This window comes from Zea mays, chromosome 6 (assembly GCF_902167145.1).
Source record: "Zea mays cultivar B73 chromosome 6, Zm-B73-REFERENCE-NAM-5.0, whole genome shotgun sequence".
NCBI classification, from domain to species: domain Eukaryota; kingdom Viridiplantae; phylum Streptophyta; class Magnoliopsida; order Poales; family Poaceae; genus Zea; species Zea mays.
The window spans coordinates 44,113,689-44,129,039 of record NC_050101.1 but is presented as its reverse complement, the minus strand read 5'-3'; the positions used below and the strand labels follow the sequence as shown (position 1 = coordinate 44,129,039).

At 43.4% G+C, this 15,351-nt stretch overlaps 2 protein-coding genes across 3 annotated transcripts; both read left to right on the top strand.

The window, feature by feature from the left end:
* Positions 1 to 407: 407 nt before the first annotated feature.
* Positions 408 to 3,409, top strand: LOC100191634 (uncharacterized). Of its 2 annotated transcripts, none has more exons than NM_001359668.1 (6): positions 408 to 738; positions 1,337 to 1,552; positions 1,637 to 1,742; positions 1,842 to 2,187; positions 2,287 to 2,592; positions 2,692 to 3,395. In NM_001359668.1, the coding sequence occupies exons 1-6, from the start codon at positions 537 to 539 to the stop codon at positions 2,845 to 2,847; spliced, it is 1,332 nt and encodes a 443-aa protein (NP_001346597.1). In that variant the 5' UTR covers positions 408 to 536; the 3' UTR covers positions 2,848 to 3,395. The 2 variants fall into 2 exon arrangements, with proteins under 2 accessions (NP_001346597.1, XP_035815253.1); XM_035959360.1 differs by having other exon boundaries at positions 412 to 738; positions 1,252 to 1,552; positions 2,692 to 3,409.
* A 3,789-nt stretch (positions 3,410 to 7,198) lies between these two features.
* Positions 7,199 to 15,082, top strand: LOC118472292 (uncharacterized). Its single transcript, XM_035960275.1, has 8 exons — positions 7,199 to 7,240; positions 7,507 to 7,572; positions 8,167 to 8,227; positions 8,350 to 8,429; positions 14,321 to 14,471; positions 14,560 to 14,645; positions 14,784 to 14,888; positions 14,975 to 15,082. Exons 1-8 carry the CDS (start codon positions 7,199 to 7,201, stop codon positions 15,080 to 15,082), a joined length of 699 nt encoding a protein of 232 aa, XP_035816168.1.
* The last annotated feature ends 269 nt before the right edge of the window (positions 15,083 to 15,351 follow it).

The window sequence follows — 15,351 nt, the reverse complement described above, 5'->3', positions numbered from 1 at the left end:
GAAAAATCGTTCTTCGTGTCTGTCTCTAGAAGAAAAAAAAACTGAAAAATTCAGCCAGATTTCATGAGTTTGATAATTGTAAGAGTGGCCGAAAAAATAATACCGAAATTTAAAACCCCGGACAAATGAGGTGTTTGTGTTTGTTTCATAGGAGATGTAGGCAACCACAAACCCGCGTGGCCGCAGCTGTCTCTAGTACCCGTATCCGTTACGGTGCTGCGCGGGCAGGCGATGACAGGTGGGCCCTCGCGCGCGGTGCACGCAACGCCGCAGCCGTGGGCTGGGCTGGCCGAGGCCGACCCAGCGCTGACTCAGCCGGCGCCCCCGCACCACCACCACCCATCGTGTTCGAATTACCCCCTTACTGCAAAATCCAGTATTTAAGCGCCGCGGAACACTCTTCGAGATTATCATAATTCTCTTGAGAGGAGGAGAAGAGAGGAGAGGACAGCACCGGACCCGCGACAGAGAGGGAGAGGCAGAGGCAGCCAGAGGCGGAGGATCCGGAATCAACCTCGCCGGCGGCCGCCGCGGTGATGCCGGTGGGGGAGTTGGCTGCGCGGCCAGGCGGCGCCATGGCGGCGGCGGCCGTGGGAGGGGACGACGCTGTCGTCATGCAGCTGGCCGCCGCCGAGGGCGAGGAGACCGTCATCACCGTCAACTGCCCCGACCAGGCCGGCCTCGGCTGCGACCTGTGCCGCACCATCCTCGAGTTCGGCCTCCGCATCACCCGCGGCGGTACGTCCCGCCGCCCGCCCTTCTATTCTATCTCGCTGCGGTGATGAAACTCGATTTAATCCAATCCAACCGCGCCTCCATCCCCCCCCCCCCCCCCCCCCCCCCCCCCCCGATTCCTTGTCTCGCCTGGGTTCGATCGCGACTGTTCGTTGTGGAGTGGAGTCGCGCCATCAAAGATTTCTTTTCCTTCTTCTTCCAGTACCCCCCTCCCCCTTTCCAGATTTCTCGCCCCATCGATCGATTTGGGTGTACAGCTCACCGGCGCCATCTCTTTTCTTTCTAGTCCCATCGTTATCTGTCCGCTCCGCTCTTCTTTCCGCTTCTAGAACGGAAATCCTCAAGTTTCCCTTTTCTTTTTGCACTGCCAAGACGCCCACCAATCTTGCTACAGTTCATGTCGTCTCCTTAATCATTACAAAACTAACCAGTACTGATACCTATGTTCCCCGTGCCGTACATCCCGGCAGTTTGCAACTCACATGCTTGTCCTTTGGTCCTTGTGTAATTTTGCAGCCAAGAATTCTGCGAACCTGGAACCCTTCGTTGTCGTCGACTAAAATTCGATTCTTGTGTATGTGTGTGTGTGTGATTTTAGCAGACGTGTCTACGGACGGCCACTGGTGCTTCGTGGTGTTCTGGGTGGTGCCCCGCTCCTCGTCCATCAGAATCCGGTGGGCGAGCCTCAAGAACCGGCTCATGTCGATGTGCCCTTCCTCCTACTCCATCCCGTTCTACCCGGACATGAGCCAGCCGGGCCCCTCGCAGTTCTACCTCCTCAAGCTCTTGTCACCGGACCGCAAAGGATTGCTGCACGGTAACTACTATATATACGACCATCTATCTCTTCATTTCATGCCTCATCAAGCGTTTAACAGCCTTTGTGCCGTGTCATCCGCAGATGTGACGCACATACTATCAGACTTGGAGCTTATAATCCACAGAGTGAAGGTGTCGACGACGCCGGACGGAAGAGTCGTGGACCTCTTCTTCATCACCGACGGCATGTAAGGGCATTCACTAGCTCCAGTTCTCCACATGCCGCACCGCCGCAGCAATCCAGAGACATGACTGGCCACGTTCGTCCTTTCTCTCTCCGAATGAAGGGAGCTGCTGCACAAGAAGGAGAGGCAGGAGGAGACCTGCTCGACGCTAATCGCTGCCCTGGGCCCTTCCATAAGCTGCGAGGTTCTGTCGGCGGAAGGGTTCCAGCAGGGATTCTCCTCTCTCGCGCCGAAGATCGCCGAGGAGCTGTTCCGGGTGGAGCTAGCAGGCGACGGCGAGATGTGCTCGAGCTCGCTTATTAGCGCAGAGCTGAAGAAGGTCCAGACTGCCACCATTAATTTCGACAACTCCCTCAGCCCCGCGCACACGCTGGTCCAGATCATATGCGCCGACCAGAAGGGGCTCATCTACGACATACTGAGGACGATGAAGGACTGCAACATCCAGGTAGCAGCAGTAGTAGTATATACATACAGCTCACAGAATGGTAGGAACTCTGCCTGCCTTTCAGCAGCCACCTCATATACTAGGTGCACTGCGTTGCAGATATTTTACGGGCGGTTCAGATCGGACAAGAAAGGCGGGCGGCCAGGCAGCAAAGGCTGCCGAGAGGTTGACCTGTTCGTGAAACAAGTGGACGGCAAAAAGGTTACGGATCCTGAGAAGCAGGACGCTCTGCGGGCGCGCCTGAGATCCGAGATGCTCCACCCGCTCAGGGTCATGGTCGTCAGCCGCGGACCGGACACGGAGCTCCTCGTCGCCAACCCGGTCGAGCTCTGCGGGAAGGGACGGCCGCGCGTGTTCTACGACGCCACCCTCGCCCTGAAAGCGCTTGGGGTCTGCATCTTCTCGGTAAGATAGAGCAAACTGGACTGAACCTGCATCTTCTCGTGTGCTGCTGCTGCCCCGTGTTCACTCCCCCCTTTAATTTGTTCTTGTTTCGTTAAACAGGCTGAGATTGGGAGACAGGCAGCGTCCGAGCGGCAGTGGGAGGTGTACAGGTTCCTCCTGGACGACAGCAGGGAGTTCCCGTTGACGAACAGTCTCGCTAACAGGAACCGTGTGGTGGATAGGGTGAGGAAAACGCTGATGGGATGCTACAACTAGTAGGGCTCCTCTCCTCGGTGTCGACCTGTCTGTCTCTGCCAAGAATAATGCAAAGCTTCAAGGCAACTAACTGGTGTTTCTAGACTCCGTTGTCGTCGCTGCCCACAGCTAGCTGCCTGCTTCGTCGTCTCAACCCCGTCGCAGCTGCGTGGGATTTCAGAGCTAGCACAACAAAGCCGTGAATGACTTCGACACACACAAATGATGCTGCCTGTGTGTGCCATGGATCCGTTGTATACATGCTGAGAAAGAGTAGACAGAGAGAGAAGAGCATGTTTGGTGGGAGGTGCGAGCCGCCGGAGCAATGATTGAGCTTTTGTTTGGTTCAGGGGGGTGGGATTACTGGATGCTGACACAGATACATGAATCTCTGCTTCACCACCTTGTTTATATCTCCTTCCACTTCCACACACACCTTCCCTGTATATGATTGCCCCGCTAGTAGCACTTTGTCTTCAAGAGAGGGAGACCCTTGTCTCCTCATGCATGTAATGTAAGCGCAGTTTGTACTTGGATGCATGCTAATTTTACTTAACTATTATGCAGAGAATATGTTGGTGTTGTTGTTGTTGTTTAATCTGATGGTGGATGCTGCTGCTGTACACCTGACTACACCACTGTACTCTCTCTGGTGAGGGGTGTTGTGGAGCAGCTCGCTTCAGAATTCCTGTTCTTTAATTAATAATAACTCAAGCAAAGATGATGATGATGGTGATAACAACAATGCTGTCCTGTGACCAGCACCTGCATTATTGGCGTTTAATCATGGGCAGTGAGTGAGAGCGTGCGCACCACCCTGTCTGTCTCTGCGGTTTTTCCATTCTCCACGTCCCAGCGTGTCCTTTTATTCCTTCTGCTCATCTCGCTTGCACTGCACATGCATGGGTGGCCATCCGCACGAGAGAGAGAGAGAGAGAGAGAGAGAGAGAGAGAGAGAGAGAGAGAGAGAGAGAGACTGTGTGTGTGTGTGTGTTTGTGAGCGTGAGTACTTGGTAAACAGTAGGGCTCATGGTTTCTTCCAGCATTGTCCACGTTCCATGACAGCGACTTGTGCGGCTGGTGGTTTTCAGCGTTCACGGAGACGATGGAATGAAGTAGCAATCGTTGGTTGGCTTGGCTGGTTGCTCGTCGCTTTCCCTGCCTCCCAAGGCCCAGGGGCACCTTGCCCAACTTGCGAAAGTATAGATAGATCGCCATGGAAGCAGCCACGGCCATCCAGGTCGCTAGCTAGCTAGGGCGGCAAGCCAAAAATACTGTTATCTTTGCCACTATGTATTTATGATTTGTGAAATATCCCAGCGCGGGCCGGCCGGTTCTTGTTTAAGCGGGATTAGGAGCATGATTACTCGTGTAAGGAAGAAGGATTAACTAACCAATCAGGAACCATGATTACACTGCACGGTGCGGTCAGCATGCATTGTCTATGAGTGTGTACGGCGTCGTTGTCTTGGTTTAATTATATATGATGGTCTGCTGCTCTCTGTGCTGCGAGCAAGCTTACGTAGGGCCTGTTTGGTTTAGCTTTTTTCTGACCAGCTTTTCTAAAAATCTGGCTGTGAGGAGAATCTGGCTGTGGGGAGAATCTGAGTATCATTACGATTACGTGTGGAGGAAGATAAAGTTGTTCATATGACTCAGGATCTAGAAAGTGATAGATTCCTACTATTACAACGACTTAACCGATTATATGTTTATATTGATTTTGGATGGTTTTTGTCCCAATGAATTTTATAGAAGCTGGCTGAAAAGCTAAGCTTTTGGCAGTCCGCAGCAGCTTTTGGTGGCCAGAAGCTGCCAAAAGCCGAAACAAACAGGGCCGTAGCTGCTCAAACTAGCACTACTCACGTTCAAGATAGTCAATAACTAATCTGAAACATTTGTTTTCTCTTTATGCTTTGTTTAGGTACTTTAGTATTCACTCGAATTCATATATATTGAGATAGATTAGAGTATGAATTAGTTTCTCAATCTACCTCAATACACGTGGATTGAGGTAAATATTAGAGTACCCAAACTTTTTTTTTCTGGATAAGAGATTGAATTGTTTTTTTTTTCAAAAAAGTTATACCATATCCCTCCGGCCTGTAGCTAAGGTATCAAACGACTACAAGTTCTAGGATACAATATACGGTCAATTAAATGGCACATGTAACCCTTTCCAGTTACTATATTTGGTTTAGTAACAGAAATTAATGATATTTTGGCTACTCTTATGTTTGCTAGTAAACTTAAAGACAATTCAAGCCATAAGAGTCTTAGGTTATTTTCTATCCTACCTCTTATTTTAAATTCTACTATGTAAATGAAGTTATCTAATGTGTAAATTTGTACGATCATATACATAATCCGCTGGCCACAACTTTATCTTCAAACGCTGGCATTTATCAGCTTATGCATGTCTGAACCTTCTAGGAGGAATATATGCAAGACACCGATTTATAGTTGTCTAAACATATTTTAATGAATCTATGAAACCAGCATATTTTACAGAATCTTTTGAAGCTTCTTTTATGCTAGACTATTTCTTTTGAGTGAATCTCGTCTCTTTGTTGATCTTGAGCGAACTAGGAAGCCCATAGCAATTTCCCCTCAACAATAGGCTCCAGATCATAGAAAATAATGCAGCCCGGTCCAACATACCTGAGGCCCAATTAAGATCGAGACTGAGATAATATTTTTAGCTAGTTTTTGTTCACAAACGACGAATTATTTGGATTTACCACACCTGTGAAGAACTCAAATACTCGGGTCATACATTTTTCTCTCACTATTTTGGGTTTTTGAGTTTTTAATTCGTAGGTTTTTTGTTTGTTTCTTTATATCAAACATGGAAATCTAGTCACTCGACCATATTTTGTTTTTCTTAGATCCATTTTCTTGTGTAGATAATTGACGTCTCGATCATGTTGTTAGATCGATTATCACGTCTTTACTATTTTTCCTTAGCTACAACTCACTAGTTTTATGTAAACCCTAGTATAGACCACTAATGACCTTGTCATTAAAATTAATGAAGGATCTCTTTGGATGAAGTGATTATGCATGAGACACATGTTATTTCAAATAAATTTCTAAATAAAAACACGTAAAAATATGCATCATGCTGTATTTCTTTTGTCTATGCATCAAATACAAAATTATCAATGAAATAAGACTAGACTCAAATTAAATTGAAAGCACCAAATAAATTGGGAGCAATAAAGTTTAAAATGTGTAATAAATCTCTACTACTTATTAAGTAAGTAATAGTAGTCTGCCATTGACTTGTTCTGCCATGGCTCTGGTTCTGCCCCCACAGGCCGTACACGCAGGTGTCCAGCAAAAATTATTAATTATTATGCCTGCGCGAGTTGAAACTGACCACCAGTTGAGCCACCATTTGAAACTGATCAGTCCAGCCACCGCGCCAAAGCTTATAAGTCGCTCCATGTCTCCTTTACTAGCCAATATGGTACTAAGTTTTTGCAAGACAATACAACAATACAGCAGTGCAGGCGTTTTGGGCTGTTTTTTTGGTGCGGCCCATACTCCAGCTAGGTTTTGGCGGCCCATAGTCGCGCGACAGCAGCGGGTTCTTCCTCCGTCCGCACGATGGAGCGCCCAACCGTCCGTTCCCCTCGGCCGCCCCTCGGTCAGCTCCATGACGGCACGACCTCAGCTCCACTCTCGTAGGCTGCCGCGTCCGCCCCTCGGTCAGCTCCACGACCTCAGCTCCACTCTCGCAGGCTGCCGCGTCCGAGCCCGGCATCATCACCCAGCCACTGCCCCTCGGTGCTGTCGCGCCCTTCTCAGCCTCGGTGCAGCTACAAGGACCCACCGCGCTGGATGTGCCCCCTCCGCTGCGTCCTCAACCGCCGTGGCCCATCGACTCCACCGCCGTTGTCGGTCCTCCGCCCCACCACCTTCAACCATCGCGGCTTCCCCGATGAGGGCGACAGAACCGCTGCGAGGACCCGACGCGCTGGATGTGCGCCCTCCTTTGCATCCTCGACCGTCGCGTTTGTGAACCCCGATCTAAAGACGGAGAGAGGGTTCGCGGCGCTGTACACGAACAAGGGCCCGACTGCCGCTTCTGCAGGTACTCATCGCGGGAGCAGGTGCTGGGCGAGGTGCGCAAGCTGGTGGAGCTGTACTACAGGCGGGGCGAGCAGGTGAGCGTGACGGTCAAAGGCAATAGCGTGGGCAGCGTGCTGGCGATGATGTGAGCCTTGTCTGCATATGCCGCTAGCCGCCAAGCCCTTGCTGCTTGCCTGCACTGCCATCGAGTGGAGAAGGAGAGATGGAGTCAGACCAGGGCAAGGTGGCAAGCTAAAGCTCTTCATAAGTGGCATCTCCTGGGAAACGATCAACGATGGACAAGAAGCTGAGCGAGCACTTCTCTGCCTACGACGAGGTAACGCAAGAAGCCATCATGCACGACGAGATAATAAATGTCATGTATTATTTGTTCTTTCCCTCGTAATACTGTCGGTTTGTCTTGTTGCTGGTTCATTCTCTGATTGATGTATGCAAGCTGAAGTAACTGGACAATGGAACTTTTGATGAAAAATTGCAGGCACGATGCTGGTCACAATCGCTGGAGCTTGTACTAGAGGGGCAGGAACTTCTTTTGCAGCATCTGGCACTTCGTTCTCTATATATATTTGGCACCTCTTTCAGTACAGGAACTTCAACAACTGGCTCAGTGTCATGAATTTTATTAGTCGGTTGCTCTTCAAGGGATTGGTATGCACTAACAAGAACAACTCTCAATTTGCTTTCCTCAATGTATCTGCCAGTTTCTTTGGAGAACTGATAAGAAAGAAAATAGTGAGATTTACAGTTACAGTAAATGACATGAAAAGAACACTGCAACTAAAGGTTATAGCTAGGTGCTTACAAAGGCATGAACGAGTTCCTCGTCAGATGTACCATAAGGAACAATTGTGGTCTGTACCAAAAACTTGTCCTTTAGTTGCATGTCTGGCGGAGCAGTTCGGAGCGCTTGCATGGTAACTACATATATAAGTAAAAAACAAGCACACAGGTAGAATAAGAGGAAACAATAATGTAGCAGATCCTGGTTCATTCTCTGATTGATGTTCTGTTTGTGACTGCTGTCTGGTCTGATTTATAAATGAACGGCTTGTTTTAAAACATCTATGCATTGATGCCTAATTGTTTATGTTCGGATCTTATTTGAGGGGGCGTTCAAATTCAGATTGTGGGATGTGAAGCAAGAACTTACATTTTGTCAACCATTTGTCTGTAAGTGGACTTTGCTCCCCTGTTGGGTTTGTTTGTGCAAACCATGACATCTGGTGGTGAGTGGTGATGCAGCTCGGCTTCATGCTGATCGCGCTGATTTGGGAGTTCGATTTTTTCGTCGTTCATGATCCTGGTCATTGCCATCCTCAACGACGGTGAATAGCTCAGACTCGAAACAACCTAGATATTCCACATCATGGCACCATTAGCAAGCTGAAGTAACTGGACAATGGAACTTTTGATGAAAAATTGCAGGCACGATATCTACATCTAGACAACTGGAAGCTAAGCGAGATCTCGTCGCTGGTGTCGTCTACGGCACCGACTTCTTCACGGTAAACAAAGCTAGCACAAGCTTCATTCTCCTCCTGCCAGTAACAAGATAAGATGCAAGCTAGGATGTTGAGGAACTTTTCTTTCTTTGTTTGCATTGCTCCAACAAAACACGTTTGGCGTGAGGTCGCTACACGGCAGCCGAGACAAGATGATGTCGGCTCTGTACCTACAGGTGAGCATTATCAGCAGACACTCGACGCGCTCCCACAACTTGTGCTTCACGGAGTGCCCCAGATTCCTCCTCTATGTCGCCCTCATCTCTGTCATGCCGTGCATAAGGTGGCTGTCAAGTGTCAACATCTAGGCTCGACGGTATGCATATTTATTTCTTTTGAAAGCTCTATGAAAATTTATGATAGATGGGCTATAGAAAGCCACCAGAAACTATGACATCATATCATTCAAATTGATATTTCAGTCTGCAGCAATTAGTATTTAGTTCTCTCATTCATCAAGCTAATTTTTATTTTACAGAAGAGGAAAATTCAAGACAGTAGAGGAATCTTAATTGGACAGATTGTAAGTCCATGTGTCTGGTGTTTCATTCTGTGCCTATACCCATTCGTCTTCTCAAGTATAAGGCTATTGATTAGTTATAATCTATTTGACCGCTACTTATGTCTACAAATTTTAGCTAATTTAGTTCCAACCAACTATTGTGAAACGAAATCCATGTAATGACCATTTACTGCTACTATGTCATGTTTTGAGGTTTTTTATTGGCAAAATGAATTCACCTCATCCCTGGTTAGCATTAGAAAGTTGAAGCAAACATCAAGTTTGTGCTTGTTTGACACAGTTCACAAGTTCTGAACCTTTTTGCAATTTTTCTTTAATATTCTACTCTATGCGTCCCAATTTATAAATTGTTTTAGCTTGTTTATTTTCCCCTAAATGGTCAGCAAGTTTCAGTTTTGTTCACAAATTCAGCAGTGTTTGATTTTAGCCACAGCTGGAGAACCCCAGAATCTTGATCTGTTTTTGCACTGTTTTCACTGATACAATCCTGCTACCTTTTAGTTGCATAAATTACAGTTTACAGAGGTTTATTTTCATAAATCCTGCTAACGAAACTTCTTTCTTTCGATAGGAGTAGGATCATATCCATTCCAGCATGGTTTATTAGACACAGTGAATTAGCTATTTAGCATTTATTAGTTTCAAGTATTCAAGTGATGTAACTTAAAACTTCACTTGAAGCCAAAAGATGCAAGAGGCCAATAAAAAATGTTCTGATAATAGTGACAGAACAATATGGACTAAAATATAGAGATTTATAGACTACTGGTAATTTGTGTTCTTCTTAACTTTTAGCTTTATCTACTGTTCTTTCTTTTAGTTCTTCCACCTAACTAATCGGTCTTGTTCTCACCTATTGGGTAATTCTGTAACCTGTGGATTTATACATCCCTTTAATCACAAGTATATATTCATCACTTTCTGTCTTTCTATTCTACTCCATGTGAATAACTAATTAAACTCTCCAACAGTAAAATCCCTCTCTTTCTTGAATCTTATTCTCGGACCTGTAAATAGTGTTATGCTTCCTATCACTAAATGCAGCAGGTGAAACTCTCTTGTTTTTTGAATAATGGTATTACGTCTAGGCTAAAGGAAATGTAGAGAGTACTTGTTGTTTCTCCTTATATTCTGTGTATGCAGTCAAGTTCTATTGACTCCCAACAAGAAATGGAGTTAATATAAGGAGTGCTCTGCTTACAAATATCCTGTAAATAGTGTTCTGCTTCCTCTTGTTGAACCATGATGAGTGCATTTTCATTTCAACTTTCTTTAATTGGTAAAGGTACATCACCGATGTCGGCTTCTCCTGCTCACTGCTCCTCTTGTGCACGTCTCTCATCTCCGGCAAGGTATTGCTTTTAATTTGTAGCGCAGCCTCCTATACAGCTTCTGTTTCTGCTAACTCGGTGCAAGGTACGATGCCGCCATCCCAATCCCTACCCCCAGATCGAGTTAATACCCATACATACAGCCATTTCTTTTAATCGATGAAAGGTATGATGCAAATTGTTAATTAGAATGTGCCAATTCACAAGCAAACTTTGTTGATTACTTGCCTTTTGTTATTTCCGAGCTAAATGATTAACACTGTTACAAATGAGTAATATCATATTTGTGCTTATTTATATTATTCGTAGTTCTATTGTGGTATGTGAATAACTAATTAAACTCTCGAACAGTAAAATCCCTCTCTTTCTTGAATCTTATTCTCTGACCTGTAAATAGTGTTCTGCTTCCTATCACTCAATGCAGCAGATGAAACTCTCTTGTTTTTTAAATAATGGTATTACGTCCAGGCTAAAGGAAATGTAGAGAGTACTTGTCGTTTCTCCTTATATTCTGTGTATGCAGTCAAGTTCTATTGACTCCCAACAAGAAATGGAGTTAATATAAGGAGTGCTCTGCTTACAAATATCCTGTAAATAGTGTTCTGCTTCCTATTGTTGAACCATGATGAGTGCATTTTCATTTAAACTTTCTTTAATTGGTAAAGGTATAATAGTGCTCCTTAGGTTTCAGAATTGTTTTTATGGTTCAACATACAATCAGGAGATTTGTTTTTCAAGTTTTATCTCGAACCTACTCAATGTCCCAATCTATCTTCGGTTTTCCCTAAAAAAGGATTTGTTATTTGTTGTTTAGCTTACATGTTGGACTACTGCTTGCGACATTGGGAAATAAAAAACGTTTTATTTCTCTATTTCACTTGCATTGTAAATCTCACCCTGATCATTGCAGCCTATTTCCAAACCAAATTGTACTACCACTCCATTGCACCCTTTGTACTAATTTATCCTTGTGCTCTGTCCTAGAGTATCAGTCCAACATGATTTGGCACCAAACCTTCTAAATGTTTTTCCTAAAAGTGTACTGACCCAAGGTCTACTTCTCTTTGTTGGTCGTCAGGGAGCTGCGCAAGCACATCGGCCATCGGGAGGAGTCGTCGGTCCTTGGTCGTCAAGGAGCTCCAAGGTGAGATAACCTACTCTTAGTTACCAATGCTTGTGTGTCTCCACCCCTAGGTTTTTCCAAATATCAATTTTCTCTATCACAATAGATTAATACAATTACTGCAACGGTCTAACAATTGCAGTATTGTTGTTAATCAGAAACAATTAGCATAAATGCATGATAGTTAACGGCATGGATTGACAACACCTTTATATGTTCAACACTAATGTAGCTGAAGCACTAAAACATTGCCCATTTCTATTTTCACAAAAGGCAACGGTGATTGGAGTGAACTGCCTTGGGTTTGCTGTGCGAGTGTGCACAAGAACTCCAGTTCATGCCTATAAGTAGCTAATAAAAATACAAAATTAAGGCATATTTAGAACGAACCGTTGAAATTAAGGCAGATTTAGAACGCACCGTGTGGATTCATGGTTTGGTGCAAATTGTGGTTGGGTTTCTACTTTCTGGATGGGTTTAATTGTGGCGTGTTTCTGGGAGGGGCTTACCATTGTTTTTTCTTAGAGTTAATCTTTGCTTCTCTACTTGCCATTTTATTTCACAGAGTTAATCCCAAGCAGTGCAGACTCTCAAGCATCAGGGTTGCCTTTTCTTATTGTGCCCACAAGTATGGAGCATCTGTCTTTTACAACCTCGTGTTGCTTCCAGTTTACTGTCTTTCCATGAATTATGTCTAGCTTTGAACTTGGGAAAATTACAGAGTAATATTTTATTGCTGATCCCATACATTTATGTGGTCCATTTATGGATATGTAGTTCTTTGTTGAGCAATTAAAAACATTATGTAATTCTTATTTTCTCACATTCATATTCATTAATCTCAAGGGATGTTTTGATCCCTTTTTAGCAGCATACAAAGTGACATTGCTGAGTGATTTCCTCCTCTTATGTCTGGTTACCACTTATGACAGGTTATCATATAGAACAGAAGCTTCATTTGCTGTAGTAACTACCTTGCTATTCATTTAAAGTTTGTTGGTTCATGTGTATCTAACTGTCGGTTATTCCTCACATTTTCAGCTGGAATTTCTGCATGCAGCAAACTTTCAATGATAGGATGCAAAGCAAAAGGTTTTTATTGTTGGATTGCAGAATTATGGAGTGTTTGCCATAGAGAGTTATGCTTTCAAGTCTATCAAGGAGTTGACCGAAAAAGGCAATGCTACCAGTAGTAGCACATCCGGTGCAAATTAAGGGTCCTCAAGGTCTCGTGCCATTCTTCACATCATCAATTATAGGTAAGCCAGATGATGATGAGCATCTAATTAATCTATTCAGTAAGAATTGTAAACCTGAAGGGTAACTATTTGTGTTGACAATATATATTGTTAGGATGCTTTCGTTAGTTTAGTTTGTCACTGATTATATCCTTATATCGATTTCATCTTTGTCGTTGACTTGCTCAGGTTGTCGATGGCTAGGACCTCTTTCAAAATGGAGCATGACCTCAGTAAATTTGGGTACTTTTCAAGATGGAGATCTCTTGCCAAATACTCAAACCACCATGGCAAAGAAAGGCCAATATGTGAAAAGTCAAGGTATAGTGAGAATATTTGTTAGTTACATTGAAAATTGTCTTGCTTCTCCACTTCAACTTTTCTTTGGGAGTTACACAAATGATTATTCTTAAATTTGTATAACACCTTCAATTTTTTTAGTAGTTAAGTTAGCTACTAGCTTGTGCTCTAAATTTGTGCTATTCTTAAATGAGCAAAGCATGTATGCACCATTTGACTTTTATTAATATGGTACAAATGGTATTTGCAGCTACTTTTGGGCTAAATCTTGATATTTTTCATTGTAGAAACTGGCACTACTCTAGACCGAGCTAGTGTTGAACAGCTGAAGATGTCATCCCCCATCCTTCCTCTTCCAAAACTTCATACACAGGAAAAGAAAAGGAAAAAAAAATACTATTTAGAAGCAAGGTCAGGTGATTGCTGCCTTATATCAGTTGAACCTACAAGAATGTTCTTTCCTTATTTCTTTTCTATGTAATTCCGTGGATGATAGGAAACAATATATTTAAGTGTTAGTATCACAGTTAGGTATATTTCAAGGTGCCCATAGACTGTATTTAGCTGAACATACCAGATGGGTCCTAATACTTGCATTGAAGTTATTGGGCACTCAGTTGCATGGTGTAATCTGTTCTAGCTGTTAAAATTTTAAAGGGAGATCTTCCTTTTGTGATTAATACTTTGATTTGATAATGTTTGACCGTGCCTTGGATTACTGTACATTGTTCCTTCTGTTGGTGGGGGTAAGGTACCCTAAAACTACAGTGATAGTTATCATTCTGAGTTACACCATACTTAGCAACTATTTATATATCGAGTTATTTTCTCGCTGGTGCTAAGTAACAAATGTTTGATCTCATCATTTTTCTTGTTTTAACTAAACCACCCTAAATTCCAGTTATTAAACTTTGACTCTATAAGTTCATCCTAACCTGTAAAAGTTTTTAGAGTTGTGTGTGCTTTCATTGAACTCTCTCCTTTTTTACGCCAACTAAACTATATCTCTTTTGATTATGTATTTGGTTTGCAAGGTTTGGTTGACATGAACAAACCTCCTGAAATGATATCTGGCAATATGAAGGTAGGTAGGTGGATTACTAGGGATTGTCTCAAAGTGCCTATTTGACGGGTCACATCAAACTGTCGTTGATGCTTATGTTTTTATGCAGCCATGTGTGTGTATTCTGAACTGTTTGTGAGGTTTGCATGGATGGTACATCCCCGAAATAATTGTAGCAGAAGGAAGCAGAAAGAAGGTATGCCTGAAAGCAGATAAATGATTCTTCTTCTCTAATTGCGTACTCTTTACCTGATTTACATTACTCCCCACTTGTTATTTTTTGGATACTGAAACCTACATTTTCTGTTCTTTACAGTTTAAGGAAATTCAATTTCAGAAACTTCAGAGATTGCTAGATGGGTGCCATCCTGATTTTGATAATGATCATCTATGTTCTGTAAATAATCATGACCTGCTTCTTGAAATGAGTACTCCAAGTGCTGACCTTCATCTACTTCCTGAGATAGGTAAAACAATCTGAAATTACAATTTGAAAGTAGTATTTTTGTTCTGTAGGGGTAGATATTACATTTTTCTAATAAATTCATTCTGAAGGAGTGGAAAACATAAGGACACCTAAAAGTCTTCACGCTGAACTTAAGCGTGAACTGTCAAAGCTAAATACGGTGTTAAAGCTACCAGTATGTATAATCTTCCTGCTACCTTTTTCCATCCCTCTCTGCTCCTATTGTTGCATTTAGTGTCCTTCTGATATCATTATTTGTGGAAGTATCTGATCCTCTGGTTCTGAACTATTTTTTCATTATTCACAACTGCAGGATAATGTACTCTTTCTGGCCAACCAGTTCATTGAATATCTTTTACATAATCATTTAGTTGTGCGGGAGCCACGGAGCATACTGCATGCGTTTAACATAGCCTTGGTAAGCTAGGCACCAACTGGTGTTACTTTGTTTGCTTTTACATTGAATTTACCAAATATGATAAATTTCTTTATTACTTGTTTCAGTGTTGGCGTGCTGCTTCTTTTCTGAAATACACTGAGTTGGATCATCGAGAATCAGTTGCCCTTGCTTCAGATGGATTGAATTATGAATGCAATGAGGCTCCATCATAGGCAGACTTATAGGTTCGTAGCATTGTTAGGACGTGCATCTTACTATAACAATATAAGACACATTTTGTATATATAACACATGTGCATATATAAGTTATCAAGATATTATATGTCTCTGTTGCAACGCACGGGCACTGACCTATAAAAGTATAACACGCATTTGTACATAGTTTATCGTGTTTTTATACGTTCCCGTTGCAACGCACGGGCACTCTCCTAGTAATAAATATAACAGTACATAAATAATAATTATTTCAAAAAGAATGTAG

Excerpts from the sequence above, each read along its gene's own strand:
- LOC100191634 (NM_001359668.1), top strand. The coding sequence starts at position 537 with ATGCCGGTGGGGGAGTTGGCTGCGCGGCCAGGCGGCGCCATGGCGGCG. Across the intron at positions 2,188-2,286 it reads TGAAGGACTGCAACATCCAG|ATATTTTACGGGCGGTTCAG; the intron begins GTAGCAGCAGTA and ends ACTGCGTTGCAG. Across the intron at positions 2,593-2,691 it reads TTGGGGTCTGCATCTTCTCG|GCTGAGATTGGGAGACAGGC; the intron begins GTAAGATAGAGC and ends TTCGTTAAACAG.
- LOC118472292 (XM_035960275.1), top strand. The coding sequence starts at position 7,199 with ATGGACAAGAAGCTGAGCGAGCACTTCTCTGCCTACGACGAG. Across the intron at positions 14,472-14,559 it reads TCATCTACTTCCTGAGATAG|GAGTGGAAAACATAAGGACA; the intron begins GTAAAACAATCT and ends TTCATTCTGAAG. Across the intron at positions 14,889-14,974 it reads ATGCGTTTAACATAGCCTTG|TGTTGGCGTGCTGCTTCTTT; the intron begins GTAAGCTAGGCA and ends TACTTGTTTCAG.